This window comes from Columba livia, chromosome Z (genome assembly GCF_036013475.1).
Source record: "Columba livia isolate bColLiv1 breed racing homer chromosome Z, bColLiv1.pat.W.v2, whole genome shotgun sequence".
In the NCBI taxonomy this organism is placed as follows: domain Eukaryota; kingdom Metazoa; phylum Chordata; class Aves; order Columbiformes; family Columbidae; genus Columba; species Columba livia.
In genome coordinates this window covers 78,730,428-78,752,029 of record NC_088642.1, presented here as the reverse complement: position 1 = coordinate 78,752,029, position 21,602 = coordinate 78,730,428, and the positions used below count along the sequence as shown (strand labels likewise).

The 21,602-nt window shown below is 37.4% G+C and overlaps 1 protein-coding gene across 3 annotated transcripts in view; it reads left to right on the top strand.

Annotated features, from left to right (window-relative positions):
• EDIL3 (EGF like repeats and discoidin domains 3) overlaps positions 1-21,602 on the top strand; it is a 254,738-nt gene that overhangs the window by 200,387 nt on the left and 32,749 nt on the right. For all 3 annotated transcript variants that reach the window (XM_065046489.1, XM_065046490.1, XM_065046488.1), the window contains 2 exons: positions 266-410; positions 5,954-6,138. In XM_065046489.1, coding sequence (XP_064902561.1) covers positions 266-410; positions 5,954-6,138 — 330 coding nt within the window. The remainder of the gene's footprint in view (positions 1-265; positions 411-5,953; positions 6,139-21,602) is intronic.

The window sequence follows — 21,602 nt, the reverse complement described above, 5'->3', positions numbered from 1 at the left end:
GGTTTCTAGGAGTCACAAGCTAGAAATCCTGATGCAGTGCAGGTGGAAAATACATGCTGGCGCAAGTCAGTGGCAGTATGTTTTCCTTAAGAACTTGTATTTTGGGCACTAGCAATGGAAAAACAGCCTCTATTTGTGACAAGCTTGTAGACAAATGTGCAGGGATGGTCAGAAGAACAACGCAGATATTTTTGAGATAGGGAAATCAACTGAACCCCCAGTAATCCTCCTGGCATGTTTTTATGAGTGTGTCGTTTTATCACAGGTGTTTCGTGGAAACGTGGACAACAACACACCGTATGCTAACTCCTTCACCCCTCCCATTAAGTCTCAGTACATACGGCTGTATCCCCAGGTGTGCAGAAGACACTGCACGTTGAGAATGGAACTTCTTGGCTGTGAACTCTCAGGTGGGTTTTCTGCAGTCTCCGCATCTCAGAAACCAGCCATCAAGCAGCACATTTTTGTGCCCAAGGTCTAAACCATGAGCATTTTATTCATGCAGTCAGCAGGGTTGAGTTTATCCAGACAGTTACTTATCTCTTTTAATGTAAATTATTAAAACAGCAACATGTACCTAAATGATGTGACAATAGTTGCTTGCAGTAAGGCAGCAGTAGTGGTAGGGAAATGTGCTAGCAACCTAACACATTGTAAATCTTTCTGTGCACATTGGCCTCCAATTACATGCAACCTAGAAAAGGTCATTTATAGCAGTTTTCCTAAGTACCAACAGGTATCAGGACCCGGTATGTCACATATAAGCAGACAATAAAAGAGAGAGTTTCTAACTCAACCGTTGTGTTCAGCACAGCCCAAAGTAAGTCCAGAAAACAATTTCTGAGATCTGAAGCTGTTTATGCAGAGCTGTACAGCAGAGTCACAGCAGCAGCAGGTGTCAAGCTGACTTGGGTAATTCCCCCTGGCTTCTGGGTGGCCACATCGATGTGCTGTGTGACATTCTCAGGGGATGAAGGTGCTTCAGGCCACTCAAAGTGCAACAGGATACATTTTGCCGGACTGCTTAAGTCAAGATTTCAGTTTAGATTTGTTTTGTGGATTTCTGGCAGAAGCAGGCATTGTGTCTCACAGCAAAAAGTAAATGAACAAGTGGAGCCAATATAAACCCTCTTAAGGTTTGTAGTAGCAGAAGTTATAGCTCGTAAATGTAAAGCCTGACCTCTAGCCACTCTCTGCAATAACCTCCTTCCCTTACAAATTCAGTAAAGCATGTAAATTTTCTATCTCTTTCAAGAGATCAAGCTTTTACCAGTGGGAGTGCTCCACTGAATTCATTTAAAATGATTTTTATGTGGCTGCCTCCTTACTGTACAAACAACAGTCCTCCAGTTCACGAATGATATATCAAAACAGCTGGAGTTAAATAATTCTTAGTTCTCTAGTGGCATCAAAACCAGATTCAGAAATGAAAAGTTAATGCATTAATCTCACTGTAGCCCTTTCCCAATACAGATAAGTTTGAGAGTAAATAGAAAATTCTGTCTAGCTGCTTTAGTCTATTTGATTTTTTTTTTTTTTCATGTCTTCCATTTGTGGAACCACAATTTAGAGTAAGTCCTTGCCAGAATGGCCAGGAATTGTTTTGCTCAAAGAACTGTGAAAGCTAGTGAAGTGAATTCATTTCAGTGGTCTCCTCACAGTTTCAAGGTCATCATTCCTTAGAACTGCAGGCAGTCAAGGCTCAGAAAACAATTTCTTCTGAAAGAAGAGTATAATTATACATAACAACACACTAATTCACTCTAACTTCAGGTGGTCTGTGTTAAGCAGAAAAGCACTTTAAGAGGTCTGACTTCTCTAACAAGTCCTGGTGCTAGAGAAGAGGGTCACTACTGAAGGGAGGAGACTGTCTCACAGCACCAGACAGACAATCATGAAAACTAATTCTTTCTTAGAACAAACTTTGGCAAAATGTTAAATACAATCTGATCTAGACTCATAAATAGCTTTATGCACCGGGACCCATGATCAGATCTTATATAAAACCATGATCAATGCTTGCAGAGTTGGCCATCAATAAATTAGGCATTATTTTTCATGGCCTTGTTTTCCTGCATTACTTGTGTTTTGCACGTCTCTGTATTGTAAATTCCCTTCCTGTTACAGAGTACTGGTGTGGGAGGAGAAACAGATCACAGCTGCTGCTTATTAGAATGCCTTTATTCATTAAGCTGTTACAAATAGTCTCATCAAACCATTGTTTAAAAAAACAGATTAACTGTCCACACAACACAGTCAGTTACTCCAACTCACTCACACACTCAAACATCTGCACGTATCAGGCTCTGCTCTTGCACGTGGTCCATGTCACACATTGTTGATTCTTGTGTACGTTGGTGGCTGTGTACCAATTAGGCAAATTCTTGGTGTTCTGAGTTTGTCAGATCTTGCAGAAGGATGTCAGTCCCCAGAACTTAGCCTTCTTTTGAGACGTATATTTTCTTCTGGGCATGTAATATTCCTCTTTTTGGCATGTTGTTCTCTGGTAACTATTTCTCTATCCTAACAGTACCTATAGATATCATTCACACAAACTCACAGACAAGGGGACTTTGTAACATTTGCATTTAGTACTAGATTCCCCTCCTCTTGTTTGTCTTCAGCACTGTCTAATCTGGAAAGGAATCTTATGTTCATTAAGAGGCAGAAAATTTTTTAAATCCCTTAATTTTCAGAAAAGAAAAATATCACAGTGTTAATCAAAACAATATCACCTTTGTCCTCAAATAATTGACATATGTTGCTTTTACCAACACTGCATGAATCCTGGCCCAAGATAAGACTCATGTAGACCTTTGCATGCAGATCTGTTTGTGGTTTTGCCTCCATTCTATTGGATGTTTAACATTTTCTTTGAAGGTTTGTGCTTTCTTGAAAGAAGGGGTAGATGAGGGGCATGGTACAGGATGCAGACTGAAGAGCAAAATGTTGTGCCCCCAGAAAAGTCAACAGAGAATAACCTTACTGTGGACTCTTTCAATTTTTAGATACTAATCCATACTCATCCTTATTATTTCACTGCTCCTGTTTCATCAAGCTTGATCAAATAAAAAGTAACTACAAACTTATACCTGGATAGGTTTAAACATACAGAGTTATCAGATAACGTTTATCACAGATGGTGATATCCAAAGCATCCCAAACATTTTGACCTAAGATGCTCCACTAAACATAGCCATAAGAATGTCTACACCAGCCCTCACTGACTTTAACAGGTTGTAAAAATGGGTAGGGAGATTGAATCATTTCACAGGAACATTGCAAAACAAATTTTAAGAAAATACAGTGCAGTGAAGAGGGGATGCCCCAGGGAGTCATGAGCATTATTAAGAATATACTTCTGTGAGGGGTGACTGTCTACAGACACAAAGTTTTGTACTAGTTTGATGATTCTGGCCTTTGCGCTCATAGATCACCTATCAAAATAAACAGTCCTTATCTTCTGTCACTGAAGCAGGGTGCCACAGGAGCTGGGAAGAGACTGGGTCTGCTGTTGCTCCCTGTGACATGGCCCTGAGACATTGTTCTGCCACCCATGTGCCTCATGTTCATCGCTTCTGATTCTCATTGTTCTTCTCACTTTCTCCTGTTACCTTTAACAACTGCCTTCCTCCTCTGGGGCAGCGGGGAAGGAAGGCAAGTGTAAAATCCCATTAATGCACGGATGCATGCACAAGCATGCCAGCAGACACATCTGTCGCTTCATAAATCAATAATAATACTCAGAAAAGACAGAACTATTTTTTGATGGATTGGGCCAGCACTGAAAAACAGTTTTGACAACCCATGTTTTTGTGTCAGGAACCTCCCTCAGACTCCTCAGATGAAACATTGCTGCTGACAGCGCTTGTGATCCTGGAGTGATACTTCAGAATTGAATAATAAGCAAAGTCTTTCTCTAAAGCAATAAATGAGTCTCTTTCATTTGTGCTATCAATTGCTCCCTCCTACTCCGAGAAAAATTGTTTTGTTGTTGTGTTGAACTAGGTAGTTCATTCTACAGACAAGGCTGTGCAATTTCCATTTGTGTACTGAGAATCAGTTCTGAAAATCTGCATTCTTTACAAAGATTAACTCTGGGTTTGGTTTATTTTTCATTGGATATGAAATATGCCAGTATTTCAAATTTTAAATACAGTTGTTACTACACTAAAGGGCATATCGTTATTGTCTGTCTCTGATAAAGTGTATTTGCCCCTGCTGTTAGACCCCCCACAAAGGGCCTGGTCTCACCTTCCTGATTTGAATCCCTAATAATTTGACTTAATTCTGTGTGCTTAACCTACAGGAGAAAGAGAAAGTAGAATCTGACCGCAAGGGCTTTGCTAATAATAGCAATGAAACTAAAAAAGAATCAGGTCTTTAAATCTGGGTAAATACACCATAGAGGAAAAGAGAGTCAGCTTTGATATCTAGCTCAAATAAAGTGAAAAAGAGAATAAAAACTTAGGAGGTATTTTAAGTGGTCGCACAGAGTTCTGGCTCTATCAAGGGACACCAGCTGAGCAGGGTCATGGTCCCAGCAGGAAAGCCTTCACAGCTTGTGTGTGTGCTTTGAAAAACACAGCTGGCAACTCAGCAGATGATTACCTGACAGGAACCAGCTCAGTGATGTAGGGTGTGAGTGTCGGGTCGAAAAACTGTGTCTTCCCTATGACACACAAAGTTAAGGTTTTGTGCATTCACAGTGACGATGCATTCCTTGAAAAACCATGTGCGTTAGATCACACTCCTATGTTAAAATACTCTTTTGCAATCTGACTCTCTCAAGTCAGCTACCGAACTAAGTGTGATTACCAGATTTGTGAAGCAAAAATTTGGGGACAACTGCATGTATGCAGGCTTTTGACAGTTGGGGCAGAGAAGAAATGAGAAAACTTCTCTTTTTATCTTCCCATCTCCATCTTTCACCTTTTCCTCAACCAACCATCATTACTCCACCCAGCCATATATCTACCTTTCCTAACCTCTTAGCTCTTAACTCTTAGTCACTTTACTTGCCTCTCTTTTCCTTATTTTTAAAAAGTCTTAAAACCAAGCAGCTCATCTACCTCCCCTGGCTTTCAGCACTGTTGTTACAGTGCTGTTATCAAAGGGTATCTCTTCTTTTTGTCAGCTTGCTACTTCCCTCTTCTGGGTCCAAAGTACCTCCTGTGTTCCCAGTGTAAAAGAGCAAGGCAGAGAAACCTAGATTGACTTATTAATTTGGTTTTTTGGTCGGTTGGTTGGTTTGGTTGTTTTTTTTTTCATGGACACCCAACAGAGAAAGGAGAATCCCAAGGTCTAACTTTTGCTACACTTCAAACAACTCAATGATATGGGACATTCACTTGGTTTAATCAAATACGTCTTTAACACTCGATTTCTTCTAAGTGGTTATTTGCTACTATTCATCCTCCTTCACAACCGTTTTTCTGCAGATTTCCATCATCAGTGGGTGTTGGTGGGTGAATTACTCGGCTAGTGTCAAGTAATTCAAAAGGCTAGAAGACTCAGTGCTCGTTGACATTTTACTTCATTAGTGGCTTTAAGAAAAATTAACGTTTCCGCAGTAGGCAAACATATGTTTGATGTGATATGGCATAAAAGCATGATAAAATCAAACTGAATAGGTAAAAAAATAGCAAGCTGCTGGACAGGGAAATAAAACCGAGATAAGAAGAGCTGAAAGTCATTTTTTCTGTTTGTTTCCCTTCATAAATTTATGCCAGGATAAAATACATTCTCTGCCTTTTTATTCTTCTGAGGTAGTGTTGAAATAAAGTGCCTTGAATTGGCTATTTTTCATTTGTTTGTTTGCAAGTTCCTCCAACAATAGTCTTGATTAAAGCCTTTTCTTCATGAATTGCTAGTTTTCTTTTCCGTAATGGAAAACTTAAACCACTTACAGAGATAAGCAGGTAGTGTCAGAGATCTTATTTTGCTGTTTCAGGTTGCTCTGAACCCCTGGGGATGAAATCAGGACATATACAGGACTACCAAATCACCGCCTCCAGTGTTTTCCGAACACTCAACATGGACATGTTCACTTGGGAGCCCAGGAAAGCCCGGCTGGACAAGCAAGGCAAAGTTAATGCCTGGACTTCAGGCCACAATGACCAGTCACAATGGCTGCAGGTAAAGTTTCACATACGTTTTCCCAAATGTTTGCCTTCTTTTTGTTTCGGGTATGGGGAAGGTTGATTGGTTGAGGAGTATACTCATATTCCTCAGCTTCTGAGTGTAACCATCCTGAACCTGCCACATGTAGGTGATGAAGCTGTGAAACCCCACACAGATCTTCATGTCTTTGGGACCCAAGGAGCAGAAAACCCTGCCCAGGGAAACCTTCACCTCAACTAGCCAAACCTTTACGAGGTGCCCAGCAGCCATGAATGTTATTTGTTAATGGACACAAGTAGTAGATGCAGATTTGTTTCACTGGCTTCTCCTCTCTTGTTGAGAGACATGATTTTTTTCCCCTTTTGTCCTTCCAGAGCTCCCTGGAAAAGCATATTTACTTCAGTCTTGTGCATGTTAACAAATCTGGCCTGCAGAAATTATCTTTGTCTAATTGAGACTGCTCAAAATTACCTTCTGACATCACTCTGAAGCTAACAAACAGATTCAGTGATTGAATTCATTATAAAGCTGTGCACAGTTTTTTTTTTCAGCCTGGGAGTGATTTATACAAGTCAGTAGTATTCTGATGTGAAAGATTACATTAAATCACCATTATGGAAGTCTATTTGACCAGTTGGTGACACATTTACATTTTTTGAACTGTTGAAAATAGCAGTGTATTGAGCCGGCTGCCAGTTTACAGTGCAGTTCTCAGTGGGAAGCCTCAATAGCACTAGACGTGGCTACTAATCACCTGCAATCTTTTCACATATAAATTGTGACATATTAGCTTTTTTTACCTACAGTTGCTAAACAATTTAGCGACACAATTACAATATTTTATCCAAGTTTACACGTGTAATGAAATGGAGCATTTGCCTTGTCTGTTTAATTTTTGAGTAACTGAAGATCCTACGATTTGCTGAAAGTTTTTTAGAGCAGCTTGTTGAAACAGCAGTTTCAAGATGAAGTTTTTATTGCTGAGTTTTATGGTAGAGAAGCAAATAAAAATATTTCTGCACATAAAAGAGAGACAGATGTATCATATTTAGTCCCACCAGTGATACCAAGAAACAAAGGGTGTGCAGAAAATTTGCAGAAATGTCTTGTGGTATTTTATTCTTCCTGTGGATGATAGTGGATTTTTAATTAACTACTGATGGCAAGGGGCTGAAGAGTTAATTCTTAGATTCTAAAACATTCCGTTCTGTTCTATGTCTTGCTATACTTCCATCAATCATAAGATACAAATTGAATCTGACCACTTGTGCAGTCTCTGCAAGTCCTTGAAGTATTGGGCATACTTTATTTTTAATCTGGTCAAAAGAAAGTTGAGAAGAAATATTAGTCTTTTATTTCATTTGTCATATGGCTATGATATGAGTTCAGCAACTTGACAGGAATATGACCATTTTACCCTTTCCTGAAAGTCATTATACTTCTGATATTTTTCCAAGAGAGTATAACTTTTCTTGTTTGAAAAAACAGAAATAAAAACCAAAACCTAAACCACAACAAAACAAACCAAAGCAAAGCAAATGAAACAAAACAAAGCAAAAAAATAGGTGGAATTAAAATCACTGTTGTTTCAGTGCTTAAACTGGTCCTTAACTCCTGTTACAGGTTGATTGTTTTGGATTGGTTCACAAGTAGAGATGGTGCCACATGCTTCAAGCCTAAGTAATGATTCTGTAAGAAAGACATGCCTGTCATTTAAATTCACCCATTCATTGTTGTTCTCTTTGCTGTTTTTAGTTTAAAATGCAGAGTATTGTATTGTAACCTTTTAACACACTGACTGCAATTTTATCGTCATGCTGTTTTCACAGAGTGTAGTCAAAACATATTTGTAAGAAAAAGCGTGTGAAAACCAAGTTATCTGTATGCCCTTGTCCCTCAGCAATCACATATTACAGGGAAAGATCCCAACAGTAATTCCATGGTATCCTAAAACAGGCTTAAAGTAAGACATACATTTCTGGATTTTGCTAAAGCAGCTGGCCTACCAGTGTGATATTTCACAGTGTTAACTTTCCATGCCTGTTGAATTTTCTCCACATGCCTTGTTTGGTTTATTTCTTACAATCTTCATCTAAGAAATCATATAAAATTGGGTAAGTACCTACTGAATGGCTTTTAAAATTATTGTCGTAGTGGATGGTATGGATGACTTGAACAGATTTTTTCTGACTTACCATTATTTTGGGGGACCCATGCCCCAATGCCACCGATATCAGCTGTTCCTCTGTTTAAAAGCTTGTGTGGTGACATACCTCAGAGCAGCAGCTGTGATAATGGTTGCTCAGAGGTGGTGTTTGCATCATGTGCATAAATGTTTGCATCATGTGCATACTTGCTACTAATGGGCAGCTCACAGCACTTATGGATGAACCCTAGAGAGAATTCTTCTCTGTCATGATCTGGGGTTGTTGTATTTGGTTTTATCTCAGAAATGAAAATGATGAAACTTCTATGTATTTAACAATGCAGCTATGTATTTAACAAGTAATCTTTGTTTTAAAGTGTTCTGGATGGCAGTATCCATAATTTAGCTCCAGCAGGCAGGAATGTGAAGTATTATTTTGCTCAGCACACAGACTGTGCATTTTCAAAATAAAAAGAATACTCACCTTATCAGTACTGCCATTGTTGAAAATCTGTTGTGATCTAGACTTTAGTCACTTACGAGCTCCAGGTTCCTCACACAACACCCCTTCGCACCAAACACAATTGTTAGTAATGGAAGAAAGTATTTTTTGTGATGTGGGAGAAAAGCCAATGAGATTAAGTGACCCAAATCATACTTTTCCAGCTCAGTCATAATCTGGGTCTGAATCCCCCCACATGCTTGCTCAAGGGCAGTCTTGCCACTCCTTCAAAGGTGATACTGCAGAAGACACATGAGTTACCTGGCCTAATTCATAACACAGGAGTTTCCACTAACTCAGGTAACCTGCCGCTTTAGTGTCCAAATACTCATCACAGTTGACATCTATGCAGTTTGGTGGTACAGAACAATGTAGCTGTCCAGTTTTGGTACCAAATCTACAGCAAATAATCAGTTCCAGCAACTCTCTCTACTCCTGAATGCTTTCCTTTAGGGGTTCTCTTCCTTTTTGGGAGCAACCCTGTGAAATTATCTGAGTAACAGTAACATTAAAGACAGGTGGAAGGTGAGGAAGTGAAATTGGTTTGCTTCCCATAATTATGTATAAGCTTAGTATAAACTAAGTGAGGTAAATAATCTCAGGTTAATTACTGAGAAACGAAAGAAAAGCCTAAACTTCACTTTCCTTCAAGGCAGTCACTTTCTCTCATTACTTTGATCCGCTTGTCAGCATCTTTTGCTCCCTTGAACCAGTTTGCAGGCTTTTCCAAGGATCCTTTGCTGAACTACTGAGACCAGGCTGCTCTGCCAGTTTGGGGAGTGCTTCTGTTCCTCCTGGACATAGTCCAGGACTGCCATTCCAGATGGTCACCCCACTTTCCATTTGTTCAGTTCTTTGACATTAAAGGAAGAGTTAAAGTACTTACTGCCTTATGTTCAGAATGGGCCACTGAGGCTATAAAGATCATTGAAAATTATTCCTACTGATCTTTCAGATGTTTTGGGACTGCTTTTGTAAACAGATTTTCACCATTCTGTGTCTCATTTTCCTAGCCAAGACTATAATTCAAAAGAACTAACATTTTCCTCAAAATCCATTCCTACTCTACTACTAATTTTCTGCAGTTATAAATTATGAAATCAGGACAGCAGCTCTAAGTCCCTTTTCTCTGTTTGTGGTTAGTTAAGTTTTGGGTTTTAAAAATATTTCTCTTTTTTTTCTGCTAGATCGTCAGATGACATATCCATCATTGTATTGATTTCCCACTCTCTGTCACTGCCTAATGAGGAGAATAACACCTTGCACTTTAATGCCTTTGTCCATTTGTCCTTTGTCTGGTGCTTCAGCAAGTAATTTCTCTGATGCTGTTTCTCTGATCTACCGTCCTCTGCAATATTCCTTGGAGCTGAGACATCTCAGTTCATTTGGTGTCACCTATTAGCTGGAGCTTTCTTCTTCCCCCCAACCATCTCCTTCGCACAAATGGTTTTGTATGCTATCCTAGTTCTAACTTTCTTATTGTATATGGATATTGGTAGTATTTTATCTTAAAACTGGTGATATGCTGGATTTTCTGAAGGCTTTTATCTCTACAGAGCACAGCTGGATGAAAAGGATGCCCATCTTGGAAGCCTGTTGAGGTTCCTTTTATATTTCCATATTAACTTCAGGTCAGCAGCAGCACTGCAATAGCTTTGTTTCTAGTTGTACTTGAAACTTTAAAAACTTTTTTTACTCACTGCAAAAATTACTTTCATCTGGTTGCTTTGCTTGTATGTTGCTGCAAAGCTGGTAGAAGGTTCTTCAGCTTGATGTGCATGAATGATAAACCTGATATAATTTATCCACAGTTCTTTATATAGTTACCATTGAGCTCATATGATTTGCAAAAATCATCTTTTTCTTAAACAGTAATGACAAGCAATGTCTTACTCTAATGCCTCTCTGGTTGGTTGTATGTGATGGAGTCAGACAAGAACTATTAGAGAAAAAAAAGTTGCTCATAAAGACAGCATATTGTTTGAAGCCTGGCAAAACATTTTTAAAGTGTGCTGATTGCCAGTAGTATAATACATTTGAGTTGGATATTTTCCTGCTGTTCTCATTTCCAGTATTAGACAATATTACTGAGATTTTTCATCAACCCTGCTAGAAAATAATTGTCTCAGTGCTGCAATTGACTTATTCTCTCAGTTCAATACAAGACCATCTTTTTTACATCACAAAGTCTTTTGTCTGAAAACAAAGACAAACCTGTATTCTGAAGAATTATCCACTTTTTGTTATTATCTATATATATACAGAGACATATCTGTCTACAAAGCCTCATGCCACTGTAGGATCTATTTATATTCATTTTCTAACATTTTTATGGTGTTTCAGCTTCTAAGTGATCAAATGAAAGTGTTGCTATTCAAAGGCTGAACCAGACACAGCTTATATTCAGTTTTTCTTATAGACTTCTCTTATAGAAAGTAGACTTTATGTTACGTTTCTCTAATATTTACACAAGTCATCTCAAATTGTCTAAATGGTAACAAAAGTCAGGATTAAGAGAAGACAGAGGGTAACCATGCCTAATGTTATTTCAGCTCTAGCAGCTAACGTGAGCCTAGGGAGAAAGCGCAGACCTTGTTTTGCATTTCACCAAGCTATTGGCTATATGCAAAGGGACTAAACTACAAAAATTTTTAATTTTATGCTTTCTATATATAAAATTTAAATATGCAATTTACAGATATTTTAAAATATCTGCTTCCAATTAGTTGCATAGACTTCTTCTATAGTCAAGGGAAAGAAGACAACACTGTCATAATTCATCCTACCCTGAGTGTCTTAAGTTTCCCATTATGAATCCCCCTGGAGATGTGTCTTTACTCTGTTAGCCACAGAGAGAGACAGGCAATTAGCTTAAACCAGAAGATGAATTTTTAAATGATGAAAGTTACATGAAATGAATTCATCCTTTTTATAATATGGGAAGACAACATTATTTTTCATCTCATACTGGTTACCTCATCTTATTTTAACATTGGTGTTCATTTACTTCTTTATTTGTAAATAATTCAATAGCAGCTTACTAGATAGGAAATCACTATATTGTAGCATTTCCTAAACGCTGAAAACAACTCATAAGGAGAAAATTGTGTGGATCGTTCAGATATCTTTTGAATTGAGTTGTTAACAAAGCAAGGATTAATACCAGTACAGGTTAAAGTAGCCAAATAAGTGGGTTTTTTTCTGGCCAACAGCTTCGATATTTTATTTTAACACACACACACTCTGGAAAAAAATAAAATGCTCAACAACATCTTGATTAAATAAGTACTTGAAAGACTCAAAATTGGACTAGGATACAATGTCAGTTTAAGACCACTCTAGTAATTAACATAATGAGGAAATTACATGACTTCTAGAGTCTTGGACTGCTAAGCTCTGTTATATGACTGGTCTTTGAAAGATACAGTATTCTATGGAAATTTTAAGCTTAATTATAGTACATTATCAACAAAGGGCACATATTTTTCTCTGCAACTTCAATAAAACCCAACCATCACCAACAGATCAGAAAAGGAATCGATGTCTTTTACATGTACAGCAACAAAGGGTCTCTCTCATTGTTCAGACACAAAACTGGTGCTGTTTTTTAATTATAATTTCTCACAAGCAGAAAAGGGAGTTCTCAGATCTCAGATGGCAAAAGGCAAGTTGTACAGAGATCAATAGTCACCCCAATAAGAAGCACATCATGAAGAAAGGAATATTGGGATACTGAAAGATATTTAGAGTCAATATTGGTCATTTTATCCTTTCAAATCAAAGCCATCTTTTTCTTTTCTTGTGGTTATTGGCAAGGCAGCTGTAATTTTCTGCTTGAAGGACTTGAACATTCAGCTTTGGCATCTCCTTGGTCTTATGCGTACCTCAGAGGAGGACCTTCACAGAGCACAGCCCAATAGTTCACAGGATGCAGCAAATTAACAAGGAATGTTGTGATTATATTATTAATATGGACATTTCCTTTCCCATACTTTGCCAGAAACTCACTACAGGTAAATTTCCCTATAAAAAGCAGCCAGTAGTAGATTGCAGTAGTAATAGACAAGTAGTTCGGAGGGATCTAGTAAAAGACAAAAGGAGGTAAAGAGAGATACCCACTTCAAAACTGCACACTGTTGAATTTACCTATTTTTCACTGCCTAGGCTAGAATGCCAAACAGGTCACTTTATTGGCTTCTTCACTTGCCCATAAACCACAGCCTTAAGTTTGCAACTAGATGATCACTGTTTGCTTTAAGAACAGTGTGTAGCTCACTGTCTCTGCTTTAGGCTGTGCCAGGGCTAAAAACAGACCACAGATGTTCTCTATTACTGGTTTCATCTTAGCCAAAACCAAGACATTTGCAGCAAGATTTTTTTCTTTGATTTTGTTTTTCAACTCTGATATCTCTATATGTTGCCAATACTTTTTTAACACTACTAAGAAACACACAGCTTAGACAAATGGTATTTAGAAGTCTGCTTTGATTTCCTAGTTGCAGTTACCTGCCAGTGAATATTTGATAGCCATTCCAGAGGTCAGGCTCTAACCCAGTTTTTCCCCAAATCATTTCAAGTTAAATGCATTATTCACATTAATAATGCTACTAAATTGTGCATTTCAGCATTGCCCTTCCTAAATTGCTTTTGACTTTGCAAAGCTTTCTTCTTCAATTCATTTTATGGAAATGTTTACAGTGGTAATTGAATTTAAGCTTTGAAATTAAATAAGGCAGCATGAAATCTTGGTTTATTTTGCCTTTTCAATGCTGTATTTAGGCTGCATTTTATCATTTAGGTAGCATTATCTAGAGCCTTGGTAGAATAATTGATTTTACTCTGGCCAAGTACAAGGACATTGTTAGAAAGAGAGGCAGAATACAGAAGCAAGGTATCCAAGAAATAGGCAATAAATAGCTACAGCATGATTATTTCCTGGGATAAACTTTGTATGAAAACACCTTCATAAAAAAGTACCAAGAGTCCATCTGAAATGTAAATTAGTTATGGTTATTAGTTACAAAAACATTTAATTGCGCAAAATCCATGAACTATGTTCCCTACTCTCTCTGTTAACTCTTCAGTAAGAAAGGAAGGGTAAACTCGGTGTTGCAGATCTTATCTCTGAAACACAAAAAAATCATCACCACTAACAAAAATTACTGGAGAAATTTCTGTAAACAGTTGAATCATGTCTGGCTCTAAAGCATTGCAAGAGAGTACTGTCAGTTCCTTTACTGCCTTGTAGTTTTTTTCTGTGTATAACTCCCCTGCAGATGAAAGTTAAATTGAATAATGACCCATTTCCTATTACAATAACAGTTTTTGATCTTGCTTCAAAGAATCTGGGAGTCTAAGCTAAAATTCTCTGGTTATTCTGAATTTTGACGTACATAGGATCTGAGTCTGAAGTACTTTTTATTACTGTATATTTACAGTGTAAATTTTGCCTTTACTTGATGCCAATAGCATCACCTTCTGAAAAAGGCATGCATTAAATTTTAGTGGAAATATATTAGATTTTCATTGTTTTCAGTTATTGACTGTTTTACCTAGCTATCCTTTCCACTTATTTGAAATAATGTTCTGTCTCTATTAGTGAAACAAAATTGTATTTTTCTTGTCCTCTCTTAAAATAGCAAAATGGCTACAAAATTGGCTAGGTAACAATACAGAACAAAAGGATGCAAATGTGTTTATTTACACCTTCTTCTTCCATGGCAGGGTTTCAAAATAGCATCCACTTTTTCATAATAAAACTGTGTGTTGTTTCTGCAGTTACATCTGAATTAGTCTTAGTCGCAAGCACAATTAGACACAGTTTTTGCCCCACAATACTTTCAGTCCTGACAAGACAAAACAGTGATAAAGAAAATACAGATGAGGGAGAGATACGAAGTGACCTTATAGGGTCAAGTATCTTTAAGCAGCAAAATAATACCTGATGTAAAAACAGATGAGACGAAAGCCAGTGCAAGATGAAAGTAAAAGAATGGAGTGGAACTGGGTCTAATTCTATTTTCTGATAGCTCGGTGCATTATTAACTGACTCTGCTGTTTTATTAGCCCTGCACATTTGTTCCCAAGTGGTACTTCTTGACTAAGTAAGATACTTATATTTTCTTCATTTATCTGTCAAGATCTTATGAGTAAAATATACAAAGGTCTTGAAAACCTCCTCTTCACTCAATAGGTTTCTCAGTTTTCTTCCCTATCATTTTAGTCTTTACACCACTTTAAGAATGATGTGAAGCTGTATTACAAGACGCTAGTTGACTTCAGAACACATTTGTTCGAAATCTACTCTTCATTTTCTTATTCTGTTCCCTACATAAAATTGGCAGAAACAGATCTGTTCCCAGCTTGTCAAACGGTGAACAGAGATTGTATCTTTTTTTGCTAAGTAAATAATGAAATTGTGACACAAACACAAAGCAGTCGTGGCAAAGAAACCTCAAATTAATCTAAATTATACAGCAACAAACTGCCTTGCACCTTTCTTCAGAGGAGGCAGTGACATGCTAAACCAGGCTGACATTTACCCAACAGTAAGCAGAAAAATGAAACAGTCCTATCTCAGCATGTTAAAGCATCACATAACGTAGATATGCACATTTTTCTTGCTGTTCTGAATCTTAGGCTATTCATTGGTTTCATCATGTGTTTTTTCCCAGTAACAACCCAATCATAGTTTAGTGTTTGTCTCAGCAGCATACTTAATATCTTGGCTTTTTATTGTTTTGGTTTTAGTTTCCATGTTAACTCAGGTGTGTCTATATAGCAATGTATTGTGCAAGACCCTCTTTCCACTCAGCTTAATAACATTCATCCTGCTTGATCCTCAAGTAATGCAAGAGCGGTTTCCCTGCCAGAAAACATGACACAAGAGAAATATCTTAGCAGAAAAGGTGAGAGAGAAGGAGAATATGAAAGAGAAATCACAGTAGGCAAAAAAATACTGCAATTTCTTCAATTATCTGGGTCTTGTTCAAGAGCACCTTGAGACTTGTAATATAGAGTGTCAGAGCAGGCTCTCATTGGAATTTTCTCACTGATTCTGGGCTGTATCTCTGTGTACATCTGCTCACAGGAGCTGAGACGTACTCGACAGGCATAAAGATAGAAATAGAGGCAAACGTTCTCAGCACAGAGCCATATTTTATTCTATAATTCATGTTTGACACCAGGATAGAGCTGAGGTGATATCTGAGTTAACAGTGCTTGTGCTCACGTTTAATAGTTTTCTTTAAAATATGTCAGATAATAGGTTATTTTAAAATAATTAATACTTTAGAAAAGTCAGTCCTTGGGATTACAAGAACTTCCTACCTAATTATGTCCTGTATACAACCAAGTCTTAATTGCTTTTGTTGTTGGAGTGATCTCCTTAGAATCTTCATGTTTAATTAACCACAAGATGTATTAATCCTATTTCAACCCAGCCTTCCTTTGTTGTATAATTAAGCAGAAAAATACTTTTGCAATTAGAACTTAATTCTGTATAGAGCTGGTAAAAAGAAAACACCTCTATTAAAAACCACATATCTGTTATTTCTAATGGCAAAAGTAAAAATGTTTGCACGTATTATAATGGATCATCTCTTTTTGAGAGGTAATAAGAAAAGTAACAAGCTAAGAAAAGAAGAAAACTATCAGAATGTTTTTTAAAGGCCTTACCACAGATGGTAAACAATCTCCTTTTGGCAACATCAGAAATACTACAAGGCCGTAACACTGTATTTATAAATATAGGAACAGAACCTCACTGTATATTTCTTCATCTGAATTTATTTTATTGGCTTCGCTTCAGGATGTTCTTCGGTTTGTCTAATTAATACTTCAGTTACTCTTAACTCAAACACTGCCACTGTATACCAGATATACAAATACTGTGGATTCAGTTTTGTGTTTTCCTACATAATGCTGAGCATCCTGAACTTTTAGAAACCTCAGTAGCACATTGGAGGAGTAGCTCAGGCTTGCTTTTTTGAATAAGTACCAGGCAGCTGATGTTGTTTCACAGAACCAAAGAATAAAAGTAAGAGATTTTTAGGAGGTGGTTTTTCGGCCCACTAGCTGACTTATATGGTGGTGTTGAGACTATAAAACTCAGTGACCAACAGAATTGGAAAAGCATGGATGCCTCCAAACTCAATAAGGGCCTCAGAGTGTAGCAGTCACATAGTTGAGAGTGGCACACAAACCCACCACAGAAGAAAACCGTATTGTTTTGAGTGTCTGTCATTGAGACTGTGAAAGTTCTTCACCCACCTCAACATGATCTCTGGAAATACCACTCTTTTCTTCCCTATGGAAATATGTGTTGCATGCTAATACATGTACAGTGAATGGAGACACCCTGAAATAAAGCATGTGGACATCACAACAATGGATCGCACATTAGGAGAAAGTGAGCGAAATCTGAGTGAGTGATAGCCTAACCATCAGTAGAGAGGCACCTGGTGACTAACAAATGAATAATACATTCATTTTGCTCCTCGATCTTGCCTGTTTCTTGCCCCTAGATCTGTCTCCACTGGGAGGACTGATTTCCTCAAAATAAACCTCAGACCTGCTTTGAAACAGCTGCCGGTTTAGTTATTAGTGGCTGATCATTTTTCACAGCATCTGCCATCAAACCATTTATTCTTTTCACTCCCCCCAAATACATATCTATATAAATTGCAAGACAACAGTAGGATTCGCTTTGTGTTCCAAAATACATCAGAGGGGTTGTTTTTATTTCAGAGAAGCTTAAAAGTCTTGTTTTCCAAGGTTCGCAGCAATAATTCATAGTCCTAGAAAATCTTTTGATATTAGAAATTAAATCTCTGTTTTATGAGAGTTTCAGAGTTATTTGGGGTTATTATCAGAGAGTTTTAACATGGTTCCCTTTATTTTCTTTATTCCCTGTCCTGCTGTACGTAACTTTGTGTTGATAAGGCAGTCTGACTCTATCCATATGACCAAAATGGGTTTTGCTGTAATTCTAAGATAATTTTGCATTTAAAATACACATCATAAATAAAACACAAGAGAATGAACGAAAGGTCTTTTGAGAACTTTGCGTGTCTGAGTTACTTTACATCTCTTCATATGCATATGGGGAGCGTGCAATCTTTCTCCTTTTTTCACTATAAGTTTTAAAATTTTCTGATTGCATTCCACTCTTACAATGAAATGTCATATAACGTTATCTGGTATTAGTTCTAATGGAGCAATAACAACACCTACTATCAGGGCAAGAGAGGATAGGTGGCAAAGGACCACAGTGTTGTAATTTTTGACACTCTGAAAAGTCAAACCTCAAAGGGAATAATAGCATTCTGGAAAACAATTGAGAAATTGGAAAGAAATGTTGTCACGTTGAGTAACATCTAAGTCTGTGATTTAAATAGTCTGTCATCTATTATGGAAGCTAATTTGGAAGCTGGAAATTGTGGCTAATCAATATACATTGCAGTCTTCCCACATTGCACGAGCCTTTCCACTTTGTTTTGACTGAAACAAGAAATAAATACTGGGAATTAGATTTTATTTCTTACATTTAAAGATATAAGCAAGTTAAATTTTAATGTAGAAGAAAATAAATGAAAACATTAAAATTAATTATTGAAATTTAATCTGTTCCTCAGTTTTATAGATAACTGTAAATCTCATTTGAGCATTGCACTTCAGCCATTTAGGCAGTGTAGTTAGTCTTTAAAACTATAATAGAGACTTCGTATGGGGAGCTTTCCAGACATCATCTGTCACTTTGCATTGCATCACCCCATTATTTCACAGAATAAAGAGAAATGCATAAAAAGATACTCAATGCCATGATTCTAGAAAGGCATTATTTATAACATTCAGATGTCTTCACTGAACTGCTCTTGATTTTAATTGTCATGTAGCAGGGATAAAAGCAAAGGCAGACAGTTCTGTTATTTTGTTATACTAGTTAGTTTATCACACTGACTTTAGGACCGCATTGCTCACAGAAGACTGTAGGAGCTGTTTGGAAGGATTTTTACAGCTCAGGAACTACTCTTAACTAACCTATTGCAGTAAAGTAGTGGGTTTTTTTTTTCCTTGTATCTGATAAATCCTCTGTGTGTCTTCATCTTTCGATTTTTATATATTTCCTATCTGTGAATACATTGTGCTGTATTTCACATTGTATTGCTGAAATACCTTGACCTTACAATGAATTACTTACATGAGCAACTAAGCAAGTAGCCAGAACAACACCTTATGTTATTACTTAATTGTTTCATCAGCCATATTTCTAAACTCTTAAATTAGCATTATATGTCACAGTGCCAAGCAATCTTCACAATATTGTTTATTTTATTAAGTAAAATTGCACAGAGGAGTTTATACTTCATAAAGAACAGAAGAGCTATTGCATAAATGGACAAAAGGTGTTTTTCCGCAGAAGAATTTTTCGGTGTTACTGGTGACCAATGGAATTTTAAAGACAGTAACAGTAACTATGATTTGTATGAAAGACAATATTTTTCAGCCTGATTAAATAAATGACTGGAGGATAGTCAAGATGCTGACAGCAAGCTATATATAAAAAGCTTAATTTATTGCAACATACAAACATGTTTGTGGAACATTGAAGAGTAAGTAGTCAAGGCATAGAATATAATTAGCTAAGCCCACCATAAATGTTAGCATGGAAAGTTGGGGGGAAATATTTGAAATCTGATTACTCAAGTCTGCATGACTTTCTTAGTATCAAAACCACCATTATTAAATGCACCTGCTTTAATAGTACTTCTAAAATGTAATTGCCAGAACACACTATGCAAATAAGGATGACATGCAGAATTTAGTGTTAAATTACAAATATCCCAGGAAGCACAGCTGAGTGGATAGAAAAGTGTCATCTCTGTAACTTCATGCAACAAGAGCTTCAGGTATTTTTTTTGTGAGAACTCATAAGTATCTCTTGCTCATACAGAAGCTGAAAGATTTTTCACTCTGCTGTGTTTCACTCTGATTGAGGTGAAATCACTTTGTATTAGCTGAAGCTCACAGTAGCAAAAATGTGTGATTTAGGACAAGATGTTATGAGGAAATACCGAATGCTTGACACTGTGTTGTAGCAATATAATCTCCTATGGTATAATACTTATAGAGGAAGCTCGTGGGGAGGAGGAGAGGCAGTAGAAAATTGATGTGGAAATAAGAGCTTGTCCATCCAACAAAGAACAAGCAGGTGTTCATATATTTTCTGTTCTTGTCATCACTTGGAGGAGGAAATGCTACCTACAAGCTGTATTTTTTCTAGATGTTTGCAGCCTTTTTAGCTGGGATGAAAGGTTTGATTTGTACAGAGCATCAATGGATGTTGCATGGATGCTGCAAATTAATGTTTGAAGACCTGTTTAGATACCTTAATTTATAGTTTAATCTTTTCATCATATTTATTTTGTGTTATTTGCTGTACATGTTTCCAAATCAGCACATATTTGTGCAAATATGCAAACTTTCAACAAATATGGGCATATTTATAAATTATTCAATGTTTCATAATAGCATTATAAATACATTTACTTTTTTTTTTTGCTGAGTTTTATACACATTCAACAATTACTGTGCTGTCCATCCCACATACTGAGTAATCTTCAGCAGTGACTCAGCTTCCTTTTGTTTTTGTGTGAGTATCGGTGCTCCCAAGTGTCACCACAAACAAGCTCCAAGTGCTCTCCAAGGTATTTTAGGCAACTCTGCCTTTCTGAGAGCACCAGAGTCTGAAGACACTGCTGGCTGGAATTTCGGATATCTGTGGAATGACCTGGTGAGGTGCTCAGAACCCTCAGCAAAAGCTGCATTACCTGCTTTTCACCAGCTTCACAGGCTGAAGTCTGTCATCATTCTGCTTGCAACACCTCTGTAAGAAAGGTGTTTTGCCTGTTTCCCTGGCTGGAAAATTCAGTTTGCAGGGTCTGAATTTCCTTTCAGAAGCCCCAAGTGACTGTGGCTGTTGCTGGGTTCCTTTGAGGATGAAGAAGGTGTTGCAAGGCCTGACAAGCTGTTGTTGATTAGCTGCATCACAAGGGGTGAAGTGGTGACTGTTGTTTTTTTGCAGAAGGCATCAGAACACAAAGATGATGGTCAGATTCATTGATTTGATGCATCACCTTAGATTGCATGATACATTGCAGTCACACGCTTGTCACACTGCCAGTATAGAAATTAAATCAGAATTACCCTGCTGAGGTGGGGAAAAATATTGTCACTAATGGCATCTGTATTTCTTTTCAAATTTGTGGAGAGATTTTGCTCAATAGCTGTAATCCACACCTTTGCACTCTGTCTACCATGCCAAAATTGTGGAATTTAGCAGGCAGATAAGGGTATCCTGAAGTGCATATTGATTATATAATGTTTGTCACTTCCAAGACAAAAAAGGGCAGAATCTCTTAAACACTTTAACAACAAAAAGTAACACAGGTGTCAGACTCATGTTAAAAGTTAAGTCAGTCTTACTACAGAAAAATCCAAAACAATCTACCTACCCTGAAAAATAATTCATAGTAGTAAGATAACCAGTTTGCCTTAAAACAACAGTAGCCTGAGTCATGTTGTGACGTCCTGCTGCAATTTTCTTGTGGATGTTTCATCCCTTATAATAAGCAAAGACTTGAATTTTTTATGCCTTTACCACTTGTCCTCCTGCCTCTTGTCCTTTCATCCATCTTGGTCAGGCCAATGTTTAGTGCAGGCTCCTCATCATTGCATTTCTCAGCGCCAGCATGAGTAGCCATGGGGTTGGTTATCTGCCTCCTCCTCTCCATATGCCTCTACATGTGGATTGTAACTCCATGCAGAGGC